This window comes from Gekko japonicus, unplaced genomic scaffold, assembly GCF_001447785.1.
Source record: "Gekko japonicus isolate JY-2015 unplaced genomic scaffold, Gekko_japonicus_V1.1 scaffold126, whole genome shotgun sequence".
Lineage (NCBI taxonomy): Eukaryota > Metazoa > Chordata > Lepidosauria > Squamata > Gekkonidae > Gekko > Gekko japonicus.
In genome coordinates this window covers 1,037,542-1,055,699 of record NW_015162477.1, presented here as the reverse complement: position 1 = coordinate 1,055,699, position 18,158 = coordinate 1,037,542, and the positions used below count along the sequence as shown (strand labels likewise).

The following is an 18,158-nucleotide window of genomic DNA, read 5'->3' as shown; positions in this document are numbered from 1 at the left end:
CTCTTCTCTTCTTCTTATAGAAATATCAGTTTTAGTAGGCTGCAATCCTCAGCACACTTTTCTGGGAGGAAGCCGCATTGAATACCACGAGACTTACTTCCGAATAGATCTATTAAGGCAGTTCTCGAAGTCACCTAAACTAAACACAGCCAGATCCAGCTGAAGTCTTACAAGGAAAGCAGACGCTGACAGCAGAAACACGAAAACAGGCTACTCGATCTCATCTACGTTTGCTTGGAAGTATTCCACACTGAATCAAGTGGGCGTACACAGGGTTTCAGAATAAGCTAAAAATCTTTTTGGCAGCTTTATTCTCACATGCCTCGTCGTGAGATTTTTTGAAGCAGATTTTACAATTTAAAAAGGACCCCGGCTAACAAGGAAGGATGAGGCGGATGAAGAAAGCCGATGCATAAACCAGCACCCCCCACCACCATACGCATTCTGCAGAAGCCGCCCAGGAAAGACCCTGGCTGAACGATCTTTGCCAGAGCTGCCGCTGTCGCCTATCATTGGGTCCTGGGGTGTAAGCCCGGCAGGTCACCGATAGGAGAACGTCCGCTCTGATTGGTGTTTGGCTTCCAGTGGCAGCCGTGGTTGGCTGGCTTGGCCGCCCCTCCCCTTCCACGCCTCCTTCCGTGCTCCCAGGCGAGCGAAGCGCAGAGAGCGAAGGAGGTGGTGTCTAAGCGGAGGTCGTGGTGTTGGAGGCGGGGAAGCAGCATGGCAGCAGCGCTAATGCTCAGAGCCTCCGTCAACTTGCTGCCTAAGCAAAGGAAGGTGTATGCAGGCAGCATTGCAATGGGTAAGGCTCTCGGGCGGGTGTCACTGTGCTGGGTTGCTCGAACTGGCTTGCAACATATTTGCCACGACCATGGTCAGGCCTCCTTTAAAACCAGGGGGGACAGACAGTGTTGCTGCTGGTTTCCCCTCCTCTCCCGTTTGTCACCTCACGAGGATTTTGTGAATCAGGGTCGGGGCTAATAGTTGGAACAAATTTATGAGCACCCGGAAATGGTGGCATGTGGTAGCATTGGAGGAGAGAGTTGGTAGGTACAAAACCCTGCAATTTTGTGAGTTATTACTTTGGTGTATTGGGGTGGGGGCATGTACCTTCCATGCTTGACAGTTCTGTGATTCCTCACCTGGAGTATGTATTGGCATGCTCCAAGGTGTTGTTGATCAATACCCTTGTAGAAGGAAATGATTATGACTAGTGTTTGGTGCCTTTTACAAGTTTTGTACATGCTGTTAAAACCCACACACGTTGTAAAATTATATGGGGCTAATATCAGAATTTATGTCAGCTTAAGCGAAGCCTAGCGTAATAAATATTTTCACATGTTTACTTAAAATAACACATGTGGTGTTAAAACAGGCCACAAAAGTTTATGTGACGCTGGTGACCTAAAGCATCAAGTTAACCCATAATCTATGCTCATATTTACTTTCCCCAGAACACTGATGGTTTTTCTAGCCTAAAACTTGGCTTTGCTGTTTTATTTGTGGCTGTGATCCTGAACATTTTTATACATGTAGTAAACTTTACAGGTGTGATTGGCCGGTTAACCATGTACCAGAGTTAAGCATCATTTAATGCATTTTATGATCAGAAATTAATTCCAGTTGCTTGTCTTTGAGGAGCAGTGACAATTGTCTACACTGTGTTATTAGTGACACCAAATAATTATCGTAGAAGAAAAAGCCCCAAACCCACTAATCTGTCCATAGGTGATTCTTGGTCTGTATATTTTTATGGTACATATGATAAGGAGGACTGTGAATGTAAATTATTTACTTTTTTCACCCAGAAAAGCTATCTGTGACCCATTGTAGAATAACATACTGTTAACATTCATTAATATTTAACCCCCAAATAACATGAACAAAATCCATATTATTAGTTTTTTTAAGATGTCATGGGGTTCCTGTTTTATAACCCCATCATACCCTTTATGCAGAACAAAATTTGGCTACATGCTACTGTATTTCAATAAAGCAGACCTATTTCCCTCAATAGAATGTATGCAGAATCTCTGAGAAAGTAAGCCCATGTGTCACAATTCAAATGTCACCTTAAGCAGAGAACATTCCCATCCTTAATATGGGAATGATAATATCTTACCATGCAGGCTTATTGTAAGGGTTTTTCTGAGAATACACATGCATCATCCATGTTGCAAGTATTTACCAGCAGTTGCCAATCTTCATACTAATATGTCCATCTACCCCACCCCTTTTTATCTTGACAATGAATTGGAAAATTTTCTTAAATTTCTTGTGCTATGTCGTTCACAATGCCAGTTGATCCCTGGGATGAACAAAATTTTCTCAACCCCTTGTGAAACCTTCTTGGGAATTCTTAGTAACTGTTGGCTAAATTTAGAACTTTCAATGCCATCACTGTTTGTCTGAATGGATTCTATGAATTGTGTTATAAATATGCTATTAAATCTTTCATTAGGTTATGGGAAATATATACTCTTTGTTTACCTACTTCAGGCAGTGCTAAGTAAGTACCAATATTATATAGGAGAAAATGTATAGTCTTTTCAGGTTGTTTAGTACATAGGGAATTCTTTCTTGTTTGCATCATCCTTTCCAAAACTTTGATTAAGATAAAATCATTATTGATTTCCTTGTAGCTTCACACACTGGGAGAAATGGAAATAGCCTTGCTTCAGTTTAAATATTTGTGAACCTTGGTTCCTGTTCCTGCACTTACTGGGTTGTAGCATTCCCTCTGGTCAGGTATGTTTGGACCTTTTTTTCCTTCAGCCTTCCACTAAAGGAAGAACCTCTTTTGCTGGAGGAAGGCTTCATGCTTACCTGAGCAGAGGGGTAAGATTCAACCCATTGTCTCTGGTATTTACTGCCCTGCTGGGTTTTTAGGACACTTCATAATGAGGTAACAAGATTTAGTTCTGTGAACTCTTGAACGTGGGCTTGTCCAGACCAAATACAATAGTATTGAATAAGCAAGTGACAAAGAAATATTAAAGAAAGAGTTTATGCTATTTCTGTAGGGGGGAGAATCATAGTTTTATAGAGCCCTGCTGAAGTAGCTTTGGAATTTTGGGACTTTACATTTGAATTTCTTTATTCTGCCTAACAGCAATGAGATTGTCCACTTGAAGATTCCACTAATGTAATTGAACTTCATGGGTGGCCTCTTAGTATCAATAAGACTAATATAATATTACTAGATTTCAGCTACAAATAGATCCTCTTGCTTGGTTTCTAGGGTGCCTGGAAGCTTCAGTATATTCCAGAGTCTACATAAATATATCACAGCTAGTATTAATATTGCAAAAACGTGGAGGGAAGAGAGATCCCCCACAAATCTGTTACATCTGCATTCCTAATCCAGTAATGTGTGTAAAGATAATTAATAGAAATTTTGGGAATGGAATGCTTTTATGGCATATTTTTCATAACTGGTATCACAGAATTGCTCTGTGTAGGTTGTCAAACTCAGGCCCCGTTCATACGAGCCCATTTGGGCCGGGAGCGGGACGGAACTGGGGCGGAGCAAACAGGCGCGATCTCACCTCAACATCTGGCGAGCGTGCCGTCTCCGTCCCTGATCCGTCCCAACGGCCCAAACTGCGCCGCAAAAAACAACCACCTCTCTAGGTGGTTGCATCCATTGGTGCGGCGCAGGCAGGGCTGTGGGATCGGCGGCGCGTCCTTGCGCCGCCGCATCCCGGCCCCCAGCCGTACTGTGCATGCCCGAGCATGCGCAGTTCGGCAGCCTCCCCCCTCCCCTCGGACTTTTCCTCCCCGGCATCTGAGCGTGCCGGGGAGTGCTGCCCCGCGGCTAGGGGATCCGTGGGATCCCGCCGCGGCGTCTCAAGTTTGGAGCGGCTCGGAGTAGCCGCGTTTCAGCCGGCCCGTGTGCCCGGGGCCTCAGTGAAACATTTTAGTACTGGTTTGATCATTATGAATATACTTTTGCCTATTTAAAGAATAGTTTGTATCTCACCTTTTTGCCCCAAAGGGGCTGTCAATGTGGCTCACAAAATAAAGTCCTACAATAATTGCAACAAAATAATTACCATGGAAGGTAACTATAAAATTAATAAAATCAGGTTTGTAAAGAAATAAGTTTGCCTAAGACTGTAATATTTTGTTCCATCTGTCTAATCATTTTTATCCTGTCCTTCCTCCAAGGGCCAAGGGTGGCATACTTGGCTCTCCCCTCCTCCATTTTGTCCTCACACCAGCTCTGTGAGGTAAGCCAAGATGTGTAAGAGAGAAAATGACTGGTCCAAGGTCATCCAGTGAGTTTCATGGCTAAGTAGGGCTGAACCCAGGTGCCTGAAGCATTAGCCCTAGAAGTCTCCCTCACCACCAATTCTTAAGAGTTGGTACAAGAACATATGGAATTATCTCACAATGGAAAGGATACTGATACAAACCTCAGATAAAGACTCCTACTCTGCCTCTCTTGATTATTATAATTTTTGGTACCCTGTTTTAAATGTTATTGTTCAAAACAAAGACCTTTTTGATCAGAAGTGTGTTTGATTATTTACTATGATTACATATGTTTATGACAGTTTATTGTCACTGTATCTGATGTTAAATTTTCAATAAAAACCTTTTTAAAAAAGTCCTGTGCTAACAGTAAAAGCCAGACACAATTACATCCACTAAGCTCAGTGAATTTAGAAGAAGACTCTGTTTAGGATTCCACTGTAAATTATTGGTTTCAGCAGGTGAAGCATTCTTCGCTTTTTCCAGAATATGCTTGAATATATTTCAATTATGTGCATGTGTTGATGGGTTTTTTTCCTTTTTAAACAAAAGTAAATAATTTTTCTTTCTTCTTGCCATGTCTTTTTATTTATAGCCTATCTTTTTCTCTGAGATGCAAGGCAGATTACAGAATATAAAACAGTGTAATCAGATAGCGCAAGACAGGGAAGGAACAATGTGGCAACAGAAAGAGCAATAGGAATGAGAGATGGGCCTGGCTAAGATTGTTGAATTACCTAGGGGCAGGTATGACAGATACTTGGCAACAATAGGTCAGGAGATGGGTATATGACCCTTTTGATTAGGTGTCCAGGGAAGTCTGCATTGAAAGGGAGATTCCTGAGATGTGTGTAGGTTATTGTCCTGCAAGCCCCAGTTTTTAATCAGAGCCAGAAAGCTGATAAATCTCAGAGGGCACCGAATACAGCCTTTGGCAAGAGTCTATTGGAGCTCCCATGGGAACCAGACTACTTCCTCTTGCAGTAACCTCTTAATCACTCTTAGTCTGATCTTAAATTCTTCACTTTAGTTTCAGAGCAAGGCAGTTTAGCCATTGTGGTCCAAAAACCAGGCTTTCCAACAATGGGGTGCTGGGAGGTATGGCTAATCATGGCAGCAATCTTATATCAATAGTTTTTGAAAGTCTCCTTGTTTTCAAAGGTGATTGTTTATGTGATAATATAAATGAAATATAAATGAAAAATAAACAATGAAATATATAAATAGGGAAGGAAAGCATTGATACTTGAGTAACACAATTCCAAAGCATACTTGTGTGTGTTGAACTAGTGCCGTTTTCTATGGAATCAAGCCACCATACTTGACAATAGAAATACATTTGGGTATACTCTCTGTGTGGGTTGTTTCCCACATTACATTTTTTTTTTTTGGTAAGTTGCATCCACTTGAACAGGTAAACTGTGTGAAAGTTGATTGGAATGAAGAGTGCTCTGTTTGGCAAATTATTTGTGCACGGTTCCTCCCTAGTTGTATCTTTCCAGCACCCTGCTGCAGATCAGGGTGGGGGGAGCTGGATCTGCCATGAAAAGTGCAACATGAGACGTCCTTGGGGGCTGCATTTTAAGTCATCACCAGGCATATATATGATTCAGGCCTCTTTTCTGAAAGGTTATCTTTTTTGCCATCAAGTCACAGCTGAGTTATGGCAACCCCGTAGGGGTTTCAAGGCAAGAGATGCTCAGAGGTGGTTTGCCATTGCCTCCCTGCATGTCACGACCCTAGTATTCCTTGGAGGTCTCCCATCCAAACACTAGCTAGGATCAACACTGCTTAGCTTCTGAGATCTGGGCTATCCAGGTGAGGGCCCTGAAAATTTAACATATATAGAAGTACTTAGAACTTCATGTGTTCATGTTCATCCCTTGGTTATTCCACCCCTCCTTTAAGTTTGCCAACCTCACACATTGTTTAAATTCAAGTTGTATACCACTTTGTAGTAGAGATCTATCTGCTCTGTTTATGTTACTTCATGAAGCACCATCTAAAATTATAGTTCTTTATAAATGTCAACTTATATACATTCTCTACTTCTGAACCTACATAGGATTTCAAGTAAATCACTGTTATCTCTTCTGAAAACAGATATTGGGCTAATCTGTCCTTCTGTCTTTCTCATAAATAACAATGGCTCAGTCAACATTAGTTTTTACAGATAACCTAGCAAAGCTATTGGTTACACTTAAAACCAGGTGTCATTATTGTAAGGAGTCCACTCTGATTGGATCATTTACTCTTTGGCAAGATCTTGTGATTATCTGTGCTCTGCAATGTGATGTAAAACTCTTAAGTCCTGGGGAGCTGGGTCTCCTGACCTATTTGCAATAACTCTGCCTTCCTCCCTTGACCTCTTTCTGCTGTTCTTTCTGCCTACAAGGTAACCAACTGCAGCTTGAAAAAATCCTGGAGATTTGAGGGTGAAGTTTGCTGAGGGGTGGTAACTCATTGGAGTTGTGATGTCACGGATTCCACTCTCCAAGGCTGCCATTTCCTCCAGGGGAACTGATCTCAGTAGCATGGAGATCAATTATAATTCTAGAAGAACTCCCGTCCCTATCTGGAAGTTGGCAACTATACAAATGTAGCACCTCATACATCTCTAACAACTGATCCATTAGTCTTTGAGATGCCACAAGACTGTCTGTTATTTTGCAAGTTAATAAGGTATTTTCTTCTACCCAGTTCTTATTTAGCTACAGTTATAGCAGGAAGAATTGTGTGAGAGTAACACAGCCCATATGAATTTCAGTTCTGATATACAATCAAATTTCTCGCTCGGTCTCTTATGGCAAACTTTCTAACTGCATTTTATGAAGTTTCTTAATCATTGAAGTTAAGACTGTTGAACTGGTGGCCCAGTGCAAGGTGTTGGTTTATTGATCATGGCACCAACTATATTATTGTGTGAATAATGGTTACGTCCATCTTGTGACTAAGAAGAAACTTATAATCATCAGATGGTCTCTAAGTGCATCTGAGCCAAGGAGGATGTTTTGCATACAATGTCTGATTGCTTCCAGATGCTTAATAAATGCTATTTTTCATTAAATAAACTCTGAGTTTTTGTTGTTGGTAAATTACAAATTTGATCTTTAATCATATGCCCTGGATGATTCTACTGCCATTTTTAAAAAGTGTTTCTTACAACCAGCAGTGAAACAAAAACAGATGGTTGTTTTGGGCCCTGAATCTAGGATTATATTTATAAAAGGAAAATCTTTTTCACTGTTCTGTTTCAGATCATACTGTTGCCTAATATTTGTTCATTAATGCATGCAGTGCTACCAGTGTCTAAATCAGGGGTCCCTAGTGTGGCACCCATGGGCTCCATAGTGCTTGCCAGCACCTTTTCTGGTCCCTGCCAAGTGTTTTTAGAAAGTGGACAGTGCCAACTAGGGCTTCTGCTCAGCGGGGCTTCTGATTGGCCGATCAAGTTTGATTGGCTGGGCAGGTTTTTTATTAACTTGCCTTTTGCAGCAAAGGTGGCAAAGGTAAGCTGTGTATATGCAAGAAAATATTTTTAAGCAACATGTTCATTTTAAAGGGCATCTGGCTGAGCAGAGCTTTTGCCTGAAATGTTGGAAGTATTACTCACAGAGTGATGCATAACCTCCCTTTGTGACATTTTGTGGTTGGCTGCACGCAGTACCCTGTAACAGAATTCCAAAGGTGCCCACAAGCTCAAAAACATTGGGGTCACCTGATCTAAATTATGATTATAAGATACAATCTTGAGAGAGCTGAGTATCACTTGAATTTCAGTGGCGCTTGAGTACAGTTTCCTCTGAATTACATTCCTAGTGCGAGTCCATATTGTCATATTATAGTTTTCATATGTAGTTGACAGCTTCTCTTGTCATTCAAGTGTCTGTCATCATTCTAATTTACATGAGTGTTCTACTGATGCCGGGGAATAACTTGTAGACTGCTGGGTGGAGGGATTAAATAACTCCGGTGTTTAAATTTCCATTATGCCTTTTAAAACTGAATCCTTAGGCTATAAAGGCAATATTGCCATATGATAGTAGTTTGCATTCATTTTGGCTTCTGGTGAACAGCTGTCTGTATACTGAGTTATAGCTGATGCTAACTGGCTGAATTGGTAGACAGGAAAAGGAAAGAGATAACTATGCATGGAATCTGAACAACGGTTCTTGACAACGCAAGACTCAATCTCCTTGCTTTGTAACTTAAGAACGATGAGCAATTAAGTGAAATGGTGGGATGGCAAATCCAAAACAAATAGCAGAACCTCTTTTATAATTGTTTTTTAAACCTTAAAACATTTGTACAATGTTTACCAACCAGGCCTAGGCAGAATGATACATAATAGAGTTTATTGTAACTGTTATTTCTGTTAAATTACTTTTTTATGATAAAAATAGTTTATTTCACCATGAAACAGCTGCTTTTTGTATGCTGATCTGTGCAACTTCCAACATTCTACCATGAAATAAGTAGTTTCATGCTGTGTAAACTTGAATACTCTTAGTGTGAATCTATCAATATATTTTTGGGAAAGAATTTAAAAACTCCTTTGTGCATTGCGCTTGATGATAATTTCTTATTGTAAAAGAGTGGTAAGGGCTGCTTAGCTTAGGAAAGGGGAACAGCTTTCTGGCTCTTCGTAAGATGGGTATTTATTTCTGCCATAGGTATGCTGTCTCTTGCTGATGCATGCTTGTGTAGATGGGCCAGAAGTCTACTGGATTCTGTGCAGTAGTCACTGGATTCCAGTAGCCTTCATGTACAACAGCACTAGTTTGTTCGTATATTATGCAAGCTTAGTAACCTGCAAGAAATTGTGGTAGAATGACAAACAATAAAAAGTAATGTATGGATTGCAATTTGGAATTGCATCTATCTTCCCCTCTAGGGTTCTTTAATATATATCTCTCTCTGCATGTGTGTGTTTACCCATGCCTGGAAGTCATGGCGGCTTCTGATGACTTCTACTGGGGCATGGAAGGTGTTCAGAGCGGTGGCTTGATAGCCTGCCTCTGCTTCCTAGCCCTGGTATCCTTTGGAAGTCTCCCAGCCAAATACTTGCCTGGGTCGGCCCTGCTTAGCTTCTGAGACTGGGCTTGCCTGGGTTATCTAGGTCAGGGCCAAGCTCTTTTATTTTGATTAACTAACAAAATCTTTCTGCAAACCTGGGGACTCTCCAGTATGTTGAGACCCCAGCTGTCTATGGGTTGTGTGATCAAAACAGGGGGTGCCAGTTTACTCTTAGGTGTAGTGATGGGAAAATGGAGAAAACGTTTACTGTTATCTGTCTCAAACCTGTTTTGCAAGTGAATAGCAGACTTGCAGCACAATCGTAAGCACAGTTATACCCTTCTAAGTCCATATAACTTGGCATAGGGCAGTATTGGTGCGCTACAATCCTAAACATAATAGCGAATAATTCCCATTGAATATGCTGGAACTGAATTTCTTTTTTTTCTTTTTTTTAATCCCCTGCGAACAGGGTAGCTTTTTTGTTTTTTGTTACACCTAAACACTACAGAAAAAGAAAAAAGGGAAGGGGAAAGTTACCCCAGGATAAAGGACAGAAAATAAAAACCCACACTATGACTAAAATCCCAAGAGAGAGGGTTGTAAATGGTTAGTATTCTGTTAGTATTCCAAAATAAAAAGCTTTTCGTTTAAGTCAAGGTAGTCGGAAATTAGTAAGTCCATATTAGTATCTTCTCCATCATCTTCTGCGTGTGCAAAGAGTTCTTTCATCTCCATCACTGTTTGCAAGCTCCAAATCTTCAAAGAGTTATTTTGGTCTTCTAAGCCGCAAATCATATGTCTCTTTGGCCTCGTCACCGGTTGCTCCTTGGTCGTCGCCCTTATCTTCCGTGATGACTGCTGCTGCACCTCCACTTTCTTGCTGTTCCTCTTCTTTCGATCCGAAAAACCACTTCAACCATTCTTCTGCTTTAAACACCGAGTCAATTTTTTCCCTTTTGTCTCTATATTTGAACACGACACCTTCAGGGAAATTCCAGGAATACGGAATTTGGTTGATCTGTAGTGTAGAAATCAATTCTTTGTAGGCTTTTCTTTTTTCACGAACCTCAAATGGCACATCTTTTAAAACTTTGATAGTTGTAGCTCCCAGCTGCAGGGGGTTAGCTGATGTTGCTCTGAGAATATCATATCTCATCTGTCTTCTGAGAAACTTGACAACGACTTCACCCGGCAGGTTATTTCGTTTTATATATTTAGAGTATGATCGATAGATCACCTCGAATTCAACTTCCGCTTCTGCCGTTGTGCAACCTATCGCCGGTGCGATAAGCTCTGCCATCATCTTTTTCAAGTTTTCTCCTTGTGCTTCAGCTATCCCCTGGAATCTGAGTGTCTTGTTTGCTTTTTCCATCTGCAGGTTCAAAAGTCTACGTTCTTGCGAATCTTGTCTTTGCTCTAACAGACCAAATTTATTTTTAACTTTTTTGGTGTCATGTGTTGTCTCTTTAAGCTTATCGTCTGTTTGGATCGACTTTTTAACCAGCTCGGCAATTTGCTGTTGCTGCTTTGCCAGGCTTTGGTTGGATGCGGCCATTTGCTGGTTAATACCATCGAGTCTTTCGTTAATAGGCTTGAGCAGATCCGTTAGCATAGAGAGCAGATCTCCTGCCTCCTCGCCTCTCGGCTCTGACCGCCCCTCCCAATTTGTCTGCCTGCTTTTCCTCGTACGCCGGCCATTTTTCTACTTTGTTTACTTTAGAAGACCAACTTCACTCTTCTTCAAAGAATCGCTTAAGTTTTTCTGCAAACACAGCTAAGTCTCTTGCACACTTCCGCGATTCTCTTCTCTCCCCCTCCCCCTGTTTTGTTAAGATATTTCTGTTTGTTTACGTCCGGGAGCCTTCCCAGACGCCGCTTTCCGAAGGGTGGGGGGGAGAACTCACTTTTTAAAAAAGGTTTTCGCTTGGCTCTTTCTCCGACTCATCACCCGTCTGCATCCAGACTCCTTATAGCTCCAATAAATCGATAACCCTCGCAGCTTGTCCCGGTCGGCATCGGCTAAGCTCGGTAAAAACCGAACCTCGCAGGGGGAGGACCGAATGGGGCAAAGGAGCGCCTCAATTCTCCGGCATTACGCCGTTGAAGAGGTCGCCCCTCCCGCGCCCCCGGCTCGAAAGCCTTTACCTAAGGCTCACCTGGGAGTGCCACTTGAGGTGGCACCCCTCCTACCCCACTGGAGTGTGGATTGCCTCCCCAGCGATCGGGGAGAGCGTCCGCCATCGCCGAGCCACAGACCGGAAGTCGGAACTGAATTTCTAATAAGCATTCATAAGATGACCATGAACACTACTAGAATTGGTGTTTAGTGTTTTAAAAAAAAATCTTTATATATTTAACTTTATAGATGCTTTCCTTGCATTTTTGGAGTGAAGATCATACGTTGCAATTTTAGGTTTGGCATGATTATAAACTGTGTTTAAAAGGACTTAAAAGACAAAAAGATTGGCAGGACTGGAATTAAACTTGAGATGAAATGAAACTTTAAGGATGTACATTAACAGTTTATTTCTTAAATCTGATAAGTAAAAATGAAATATTTTTATTATATATATATGTATATGTAGCAAAGTATTCTTAGATTGAAACTTTTTTATTGCAATTAGTGTCTTCTAGGGCAATGGCTTCCAAGACCCCTGTTGGATTCATTGGTTTGGGCAACATGGGTAATCCAATGGCAAAAAACCTTATCAAAAATGGCTATCCTGTTATTGCATATGATGTATTTCCAGAAGCTTGTAAAGAATTTCAAGATGTGGGTGCACAGGTATAGTAAGCATCTTCTTTTCAAACATGCTTAATAGGTGATTGGGACAGACCTAAGTTTAACCCAAAGATTTATTCCACAGCATGCATAGTGTGGCTCAGAGATGTAAGTTCCTTTCTGTCTGCTCTGTTTCTGAGTATTTTTAAAATAACACAACTGATGGTAAATCAATGTTGTTCTTGGAAAATGCACAGAAATAGTAAATAACTGGAATATCATAAAGCTCTATCGCTATATAAGATAATGGATCGCTTGGTTAACAGGCTAATAGGTAACAGTGAGGATACACAACTTCGGTAAATTAAAAGTTTCTTTCCTATCCTCTTGAATCAGTTGCTCATGGGTGATATTAGTCCTGTTCACATGTCGCAGTAAATTCACATATCATGTCTGTACATGCATATATCTAACAAAGTTTGAGTCCAGTGGCACCTCTAAGATCAACAAAGTTTAATTCTGGGTATAAGCTTTTGTGTGCATGCACACTTCATTGGATACATTGAAACAGACTTCCTCAGCCCTTACATATAGGTGGGGGGGTTGGTTGCCAAGAAGGGCCAGTTAGAGTCAAGATGCATGTGTAACTGGGTAATAAGTATAGCTGTGATTGGATTAAAGCAGTTGTTAAGACCTGAGAGTTGCAGTAAATTAACAATCAAATACAAGAGTTAACAGATGTGAGAACTCGAAAACTTATACCCAGAATTAAACATTGTTGGTTTTAAAGGTGCCACTGGACTCAGACTTTGTTCTATTGATTCAGACTACTGGTGTGCCAAAAAAAACCCAGTATTTTCGGGTTCAGGTATATTGGACCCAAAAGATATCTGTATTTCCTGATATTCCGGAATCCTGATACTGGTGTGGTATTTGGATTCAGGAAATATTTGGGAAACCCAGATATTTTTTTTTGCTCCATTATATAGGGACCATGTTTCCCATAGGGTATGATGGAGAATCAATCCAGTGGTATCTGGTGCTCGGGGGGGGGTGTTTTTGAGGTAGAGGCACCAAATTTGTAGGATAGCTGCTGGTGCCTCTCCTCAAAAATCCCCCCAATTTTAAAAAAGATTAGACCAGGGGGTCCAGTTCTATGGGCCCCGAAAGAAGGTGTCCCGTCCTCCATTGAAACCAGTGGAGAGGGAAAGGCATTTAAAGGGATCGTGGTCCCTTTAAATGTCTTCTCCAAGCCACGCGATTCCGCTGCTTGGAGAACACCTCTACTTCAGACCAACACAGCTACCCACCTGAATCTACCATGCATATATCTGTTAGTAAGAAAGAATCAATGCACATTCAGTTTACAAATGAAACTGAGGATCAGTATCAGGATAAATGTGGGATTTGTATCACACGTTCAACTGTACATACATTGACTATAATATAAGAATTGCTCAATACACATACAAAGAATCAAGTGTGCAGTGTGCACAGATTGTACCTGCATTCACTGTTGTGGACAGGCGTCTTCTCTTCTGCTTTTCTATTGTTATGTTTCTATAATGTCTCTTGTGTGACTAACATTCATAGTAGCAGCAGCATGCTGCAGGATTTCACCCCTTTGTTATGCTTTTGTTGGTTTTTGTAGTTATTCTGCATTGCACAGTTTGTGCCACTCTAGGAGCTTGCTGAGAATCTCAAACACTAGTGAAAAGGATGATCTCTGGTAAGAAAATGATTACTGTCTCTATTTTGTTTTCCTTAAAAGGTGACTGATTCCCCAGCAGATGTGGCAGAAAGAGCTGACAGGATTATTACAATGCTTCCATCTAATCCTAATGCAATAGAGGTTTACACAGGAAACAGTGGAATTTTGAAGTAAGAACTTCTTCCATTAACTACTTTTTTTGTTGCTTTTAATACCGAGGCACAGATGTTTTAGGTTTCATTTAGCTTGAAGTGTCACTTGCATTCATTGTCTTAGTTTAATAAATATTTTGGAAAAGGGCTTGCTTCAGTTCAGCTGATGCCATCTGTATGTGCAAAGAGCAATCTTGTTTCACCTGTGATAGCACAATGAATCCAGCAGTACAGGTAGCAATGCACGTGCGAGGCCACGTGATGCAAGCTTGTGCATGAAGCCTTATTTGCATAAGAATGCAGTCTTCTGCTACTCTGGCAATTCTGTAGAGCACCAGGCTCTTTATTTACTCTATTAATGTTAGTTTTTTTTGTTAAATGTTAATCTTAGTATTTGTTCAAAGAAGCTCATAGTGCATACCAATGCAATTAAAAATAATATAATTGAAGTGAAAAACTATAGAAAGATCATGTTCTTACTGATTGGGGAATGGTAACAGTTCTTACCTCATGCATTTCAGCATAACATAGAAATGTTGCATACTTTATTCTGGCACGAATAATACTTTAGCTCCAGTGTTTTATTTTATTTTTTTTACTCTGTTCAAGTACATGGGTATTTGAAACATGTCAGTGAGAGGGCTAGGGAAGTATACCCCCTTCGGCACTGATGTTGTGAATTGCCAGGTCCATAAATAATAAGACTGCAATGCTGCATAGTTATATTGCAGCACAATGTATGTGTGGCATGTGTGACTGAGACCTGGACACAGGAGGGCGAAACAGTTGCCTTAAGAGAACTGACCCCACCAGATTATTCGGTCCTCCACCAGTCCCGAACTGAGGGGCAGGGGTTGCAATACTCGTCCAAGAGGGTTCTCTCTTCAGGGCACTTTTCAACCAAAGATCACTGGTATTGTGTTGGCCTCATTTGGGATACTGAGGAGAGTTTGGTTGCCTGTCTGGGGTACTGTCTACCTGGTGCTCCAGTGGATAGCCTGCTGGAGATTATAGCAGGCTGGGTTTTGGAGTTCCCAAAACTGATTGTCCTTGGGGACGTCAGTGTCCATGCCAATTCTGCAGCCTCCTTGCAGGCCTCAGACCTAGTGTCTTCCATGGCAGCATTGGGACTCTCCCAGATTTTATCGGATCCCACTTATCAAGCAGGTCGCACACTGGATTTGATCTTCAAGGACTGATACGGATCTGATTGGTAAGGAGGAATTGCCATAGAACATTTTGTCTTGAAGGCCCAGCTGGGTGTCCCAGCCCCCCCCCCCTTGTGGCTGATGGCTGTCAGCAAGGGAATATGGGTCCCTCTGTCCCTGGATTCGGGGGTCTATCTGGAGGAGTTAAAAGAGGCTGTGGTTGTACTGCTCTTAAACCAACCTTGGATCTGTCAGATCCATCCAATTATCACCCAGTCTTGAACCTTTCATTTCTGGGTTAGGTAATTGAGAAAGTGGTGGCAGAACAGCTCCAGAATTTTGTGGATGACACATTGGCACTGGACCCATTCTAGTCCAGTTTCCGCCCCGTTCATGGGATGGAGACAGCAGTGGTCACCAATGCTCCCTCTAAGCTGCGGAGTCTTGTGAGCAAAAATTCTACTTTGTGAGCTACTGGCATTAAAGTTGTGAGTGAGCGATTTGGCTACTGCATCAATTAGTTTGCTCTGGAGCCATCCTTCCTGAGCTAAGACAAAAATGTGTGACCCAGAGGCGAAAATACTGTGAGCTAGCTCACACTAGCTCAGCTTGAAGGGAACACTGCTGGTCACCCTCACAGATGATCTTTGTAGGCAGTTGGATCAAGGTGGGTCAGCGCTGCAGTTACTTCTCGATCTTACAGCAGTGTTTGACACAGTCAGTCATGGTCTTTTGACCCATTGCTTTTATTCTTGCTAAACTATGTTAATAAAAGGCAGGCAATGTCTAGATTTCCCCCCGTTTATGTATAAACTCTTTTTCTGATGAGAATGACAGGTGGTGAGGAATTAATGAAATAGCATATATCAGTAGCAAAGAACTAATTTAGTAGGACTAGAAAAATTTGAGTTACCTCCAAATCTTTAAGTTTATTGTGGTAGTGCCTGTGTCCAAGCAGTGAACATGAAGCTACCTTATACTGAATGAGACCAACAGTCTTTTAAGGTCAGTATTGTCTACTCAGACTGGCAGCAGCTCGCCAGGGTCTCCAGTAGAGGTCTTTCATATTGCGTAGTACCTGATCATTTTAACCAGAGATGCTGGGGATTGAACATGGGACCTTCTTCATGCAAAGCAGAGGCCCTTCCACTGAGCCACGACCCCTCCCACAGTGTTGCCTTTATTGTCAGGTTGTTGTTGTTCAGTCGCACAGTCGAGTCCGACGCTTCGCGACCCCATGGACCAGATCCCGCCAGGCTTTCCTGTCTTCCGCCGTCCTCTGAAGTTTGCTCAATTTCATGTTCGTTGCATCTATGGTGTTAATTTTCATTGTCAGTATTTGTCATAGCTGTAAAATCTCAATATTGTTGTTTTTTTAATTCTTTTCAGGAAAGTGAAGAAAGGATCTTTGTTAATCGACTCCAGTACTATTGATCCTGCAGTTTCAAAAGAGCTAGCCAAAGAAGCTGAAAAAATGGGAGCTGTTTTTATGGATGCTCCTGTTTCTGGTGGTAAGTCCTTGTTTAAACTGAGACTACTGTAACTGCTTTTTCACTTGTTTCCATTAGTGATTTATAGAAGGTTTCTTTTCTCAGGCTGGGCAAAGGGGTAGTCTGACATGCATTCCAAGCAGGGGTTGAGCACCTGAAATACTAGAAGTAGTACTTACATATGTTACTATTAGGGTTCATGTCCCATGTGCAGATTTCTTTGGTTAGAGCCTTCAAAACATTTCCACAAACCGGTGGAAGAAATCTCTGCCATTTCCCCTCTTATGCTGTTCCCGGGGGGATCCTTAGTCCCACAAGACTAGCATTTCAGGAGGCATTTTCAGCTGACAAGGGAGGTTCCCTCTGCTGATGAAAATCCCTGAGCACCCATTCCTTCCCTTGCTGTTTTGTGTCTCTCCCTGGCATGGGGTAGAGTACTTTTGTTCATCTCACCCTGAGCTATAAGTGTCATGCAGGGGAGAGAACAAGATGACAGTGTGGCAAGTAGAGGGTTCCCAAATACTTCCCCCTTAGAGGACCTGTTCTGAACCAACCAATCAGGCTGTCTTGGAACCTTTGTTTGGAACGCTCATGGCCTGACCTGAGAAGGCTCCTGAAATGAGTACCTTGAGCACCCCTTACTTCTGTCTCTGCCTTGCCTTCTCCACAGCATGAAGCAGAATGGGCTTCTGCAGCTTCCAGCAGGATCAAGCAAGCTGTTTCTGGAGAGATGGCAGGCCTGTCCTTCCCTGCAATCATACAGAGCCTGTGGAGCGCTTAGGTGGCCAGTAGTGTTATGAGCTTCATATGTTTTTAAAATCCCCACATATCAGCAAGTTGCATTGCTTAATCCTCAATTTGATGCAAATTTACTTAAAAGCAAGCTTACACTGGTAGACTCCATAAGGAATTTGGGGTCTGGCTGGACACGTTGCTTACCTTGGACAAACAAGCGTCCTTGGTGGCAAAATTGGCATTTTTCTATCTCCACCAGGCTCATCCACTGCCCCCCTATTTTTCCAAGTCAGTCACCTCTAGACTGGACTATTGCAATTCGCTCTACGCAGGGCTGCCCCTGAAGATGCTTTGGAAACCTCAGGTTATATAGAATGTGGCTGCTAGACTGTTGACCAATCATTCATGGTCTGTGCATATTCAGCCTATTTTGAAGCAGCTGTACTGGCTTCCAGTTGATTTTCGGATCCAGTTCAAAGTGCTGGTTTTAACCTTTAAAGCCCTAAACAGTCTGAGATCATCATACCTTTAGGACTATCTCCCCTGTTACAACCCAACCCCCCCCTCCCCCGGTGCTTTGTGTTCTACTTTACATAGACTTCTAGTGGTGCCTGGCCCTTGAGTTGCTCTTTAAACTTGACCAGAGCAAGGACTTTTTCAGTCATGGCCCCAGCCTGATGGAATGCTCTCTCTGAAGAGACTCATGCCCTGTGCCAGTGTGTTAAACTGTTTTATATAATCTTTTTGTTTTTAGTTATGTCGTTAACCGCCCCAATTGCTGGGGGAGGGGTGGGATAAAAATCAAAATAAGGGGTTTTTTTTAGCATCTAGACTAATAATTAGTTTTGGAAAACTTGGAAGATTGTATGCTGTTTTGTGCCATAAGTGTGGCTTGCAAGCCATTCCCCAAATACCCAAGGGCTG

At 41.9% G+C, this 18,158-nt stretch overlaps 1 protein-coding gene across 1 annotated transcript in view; it reads left to right on the top strand.

Annotated features, from left to right (window-relative positions):
• The first annotated feature begins 649 nt into the window (after positions 1–649).
• The window catches only part of LOC107105763 (3-hydroxyisobutyrate dehydrogenase, mitochondrial-like), an 18,301-nt gene continuing 792 nt past the window's right edge, over positions 650–18,158 (top strand). The window contains exons 1-4 of the mRNA XM_015405785.1: positions 650–802; positions 11,901–12,061; positions 13,770–13,879; positions 16,399–16,520. Of these exons, the coding sequence (XP_015261271.1) occupies positions 721–802; positions 11,901–12,061; positions 13,770–13,879; positions 16,399–16,520 (475 nt within the window). The 5' untranslated portion in view covers positions 650–720. The remainder of the gene's footprint in view (positions 803–11,900; positions 12,062–13,769; positions 13,880–16,398; positions 16,521–18,158) is intronic.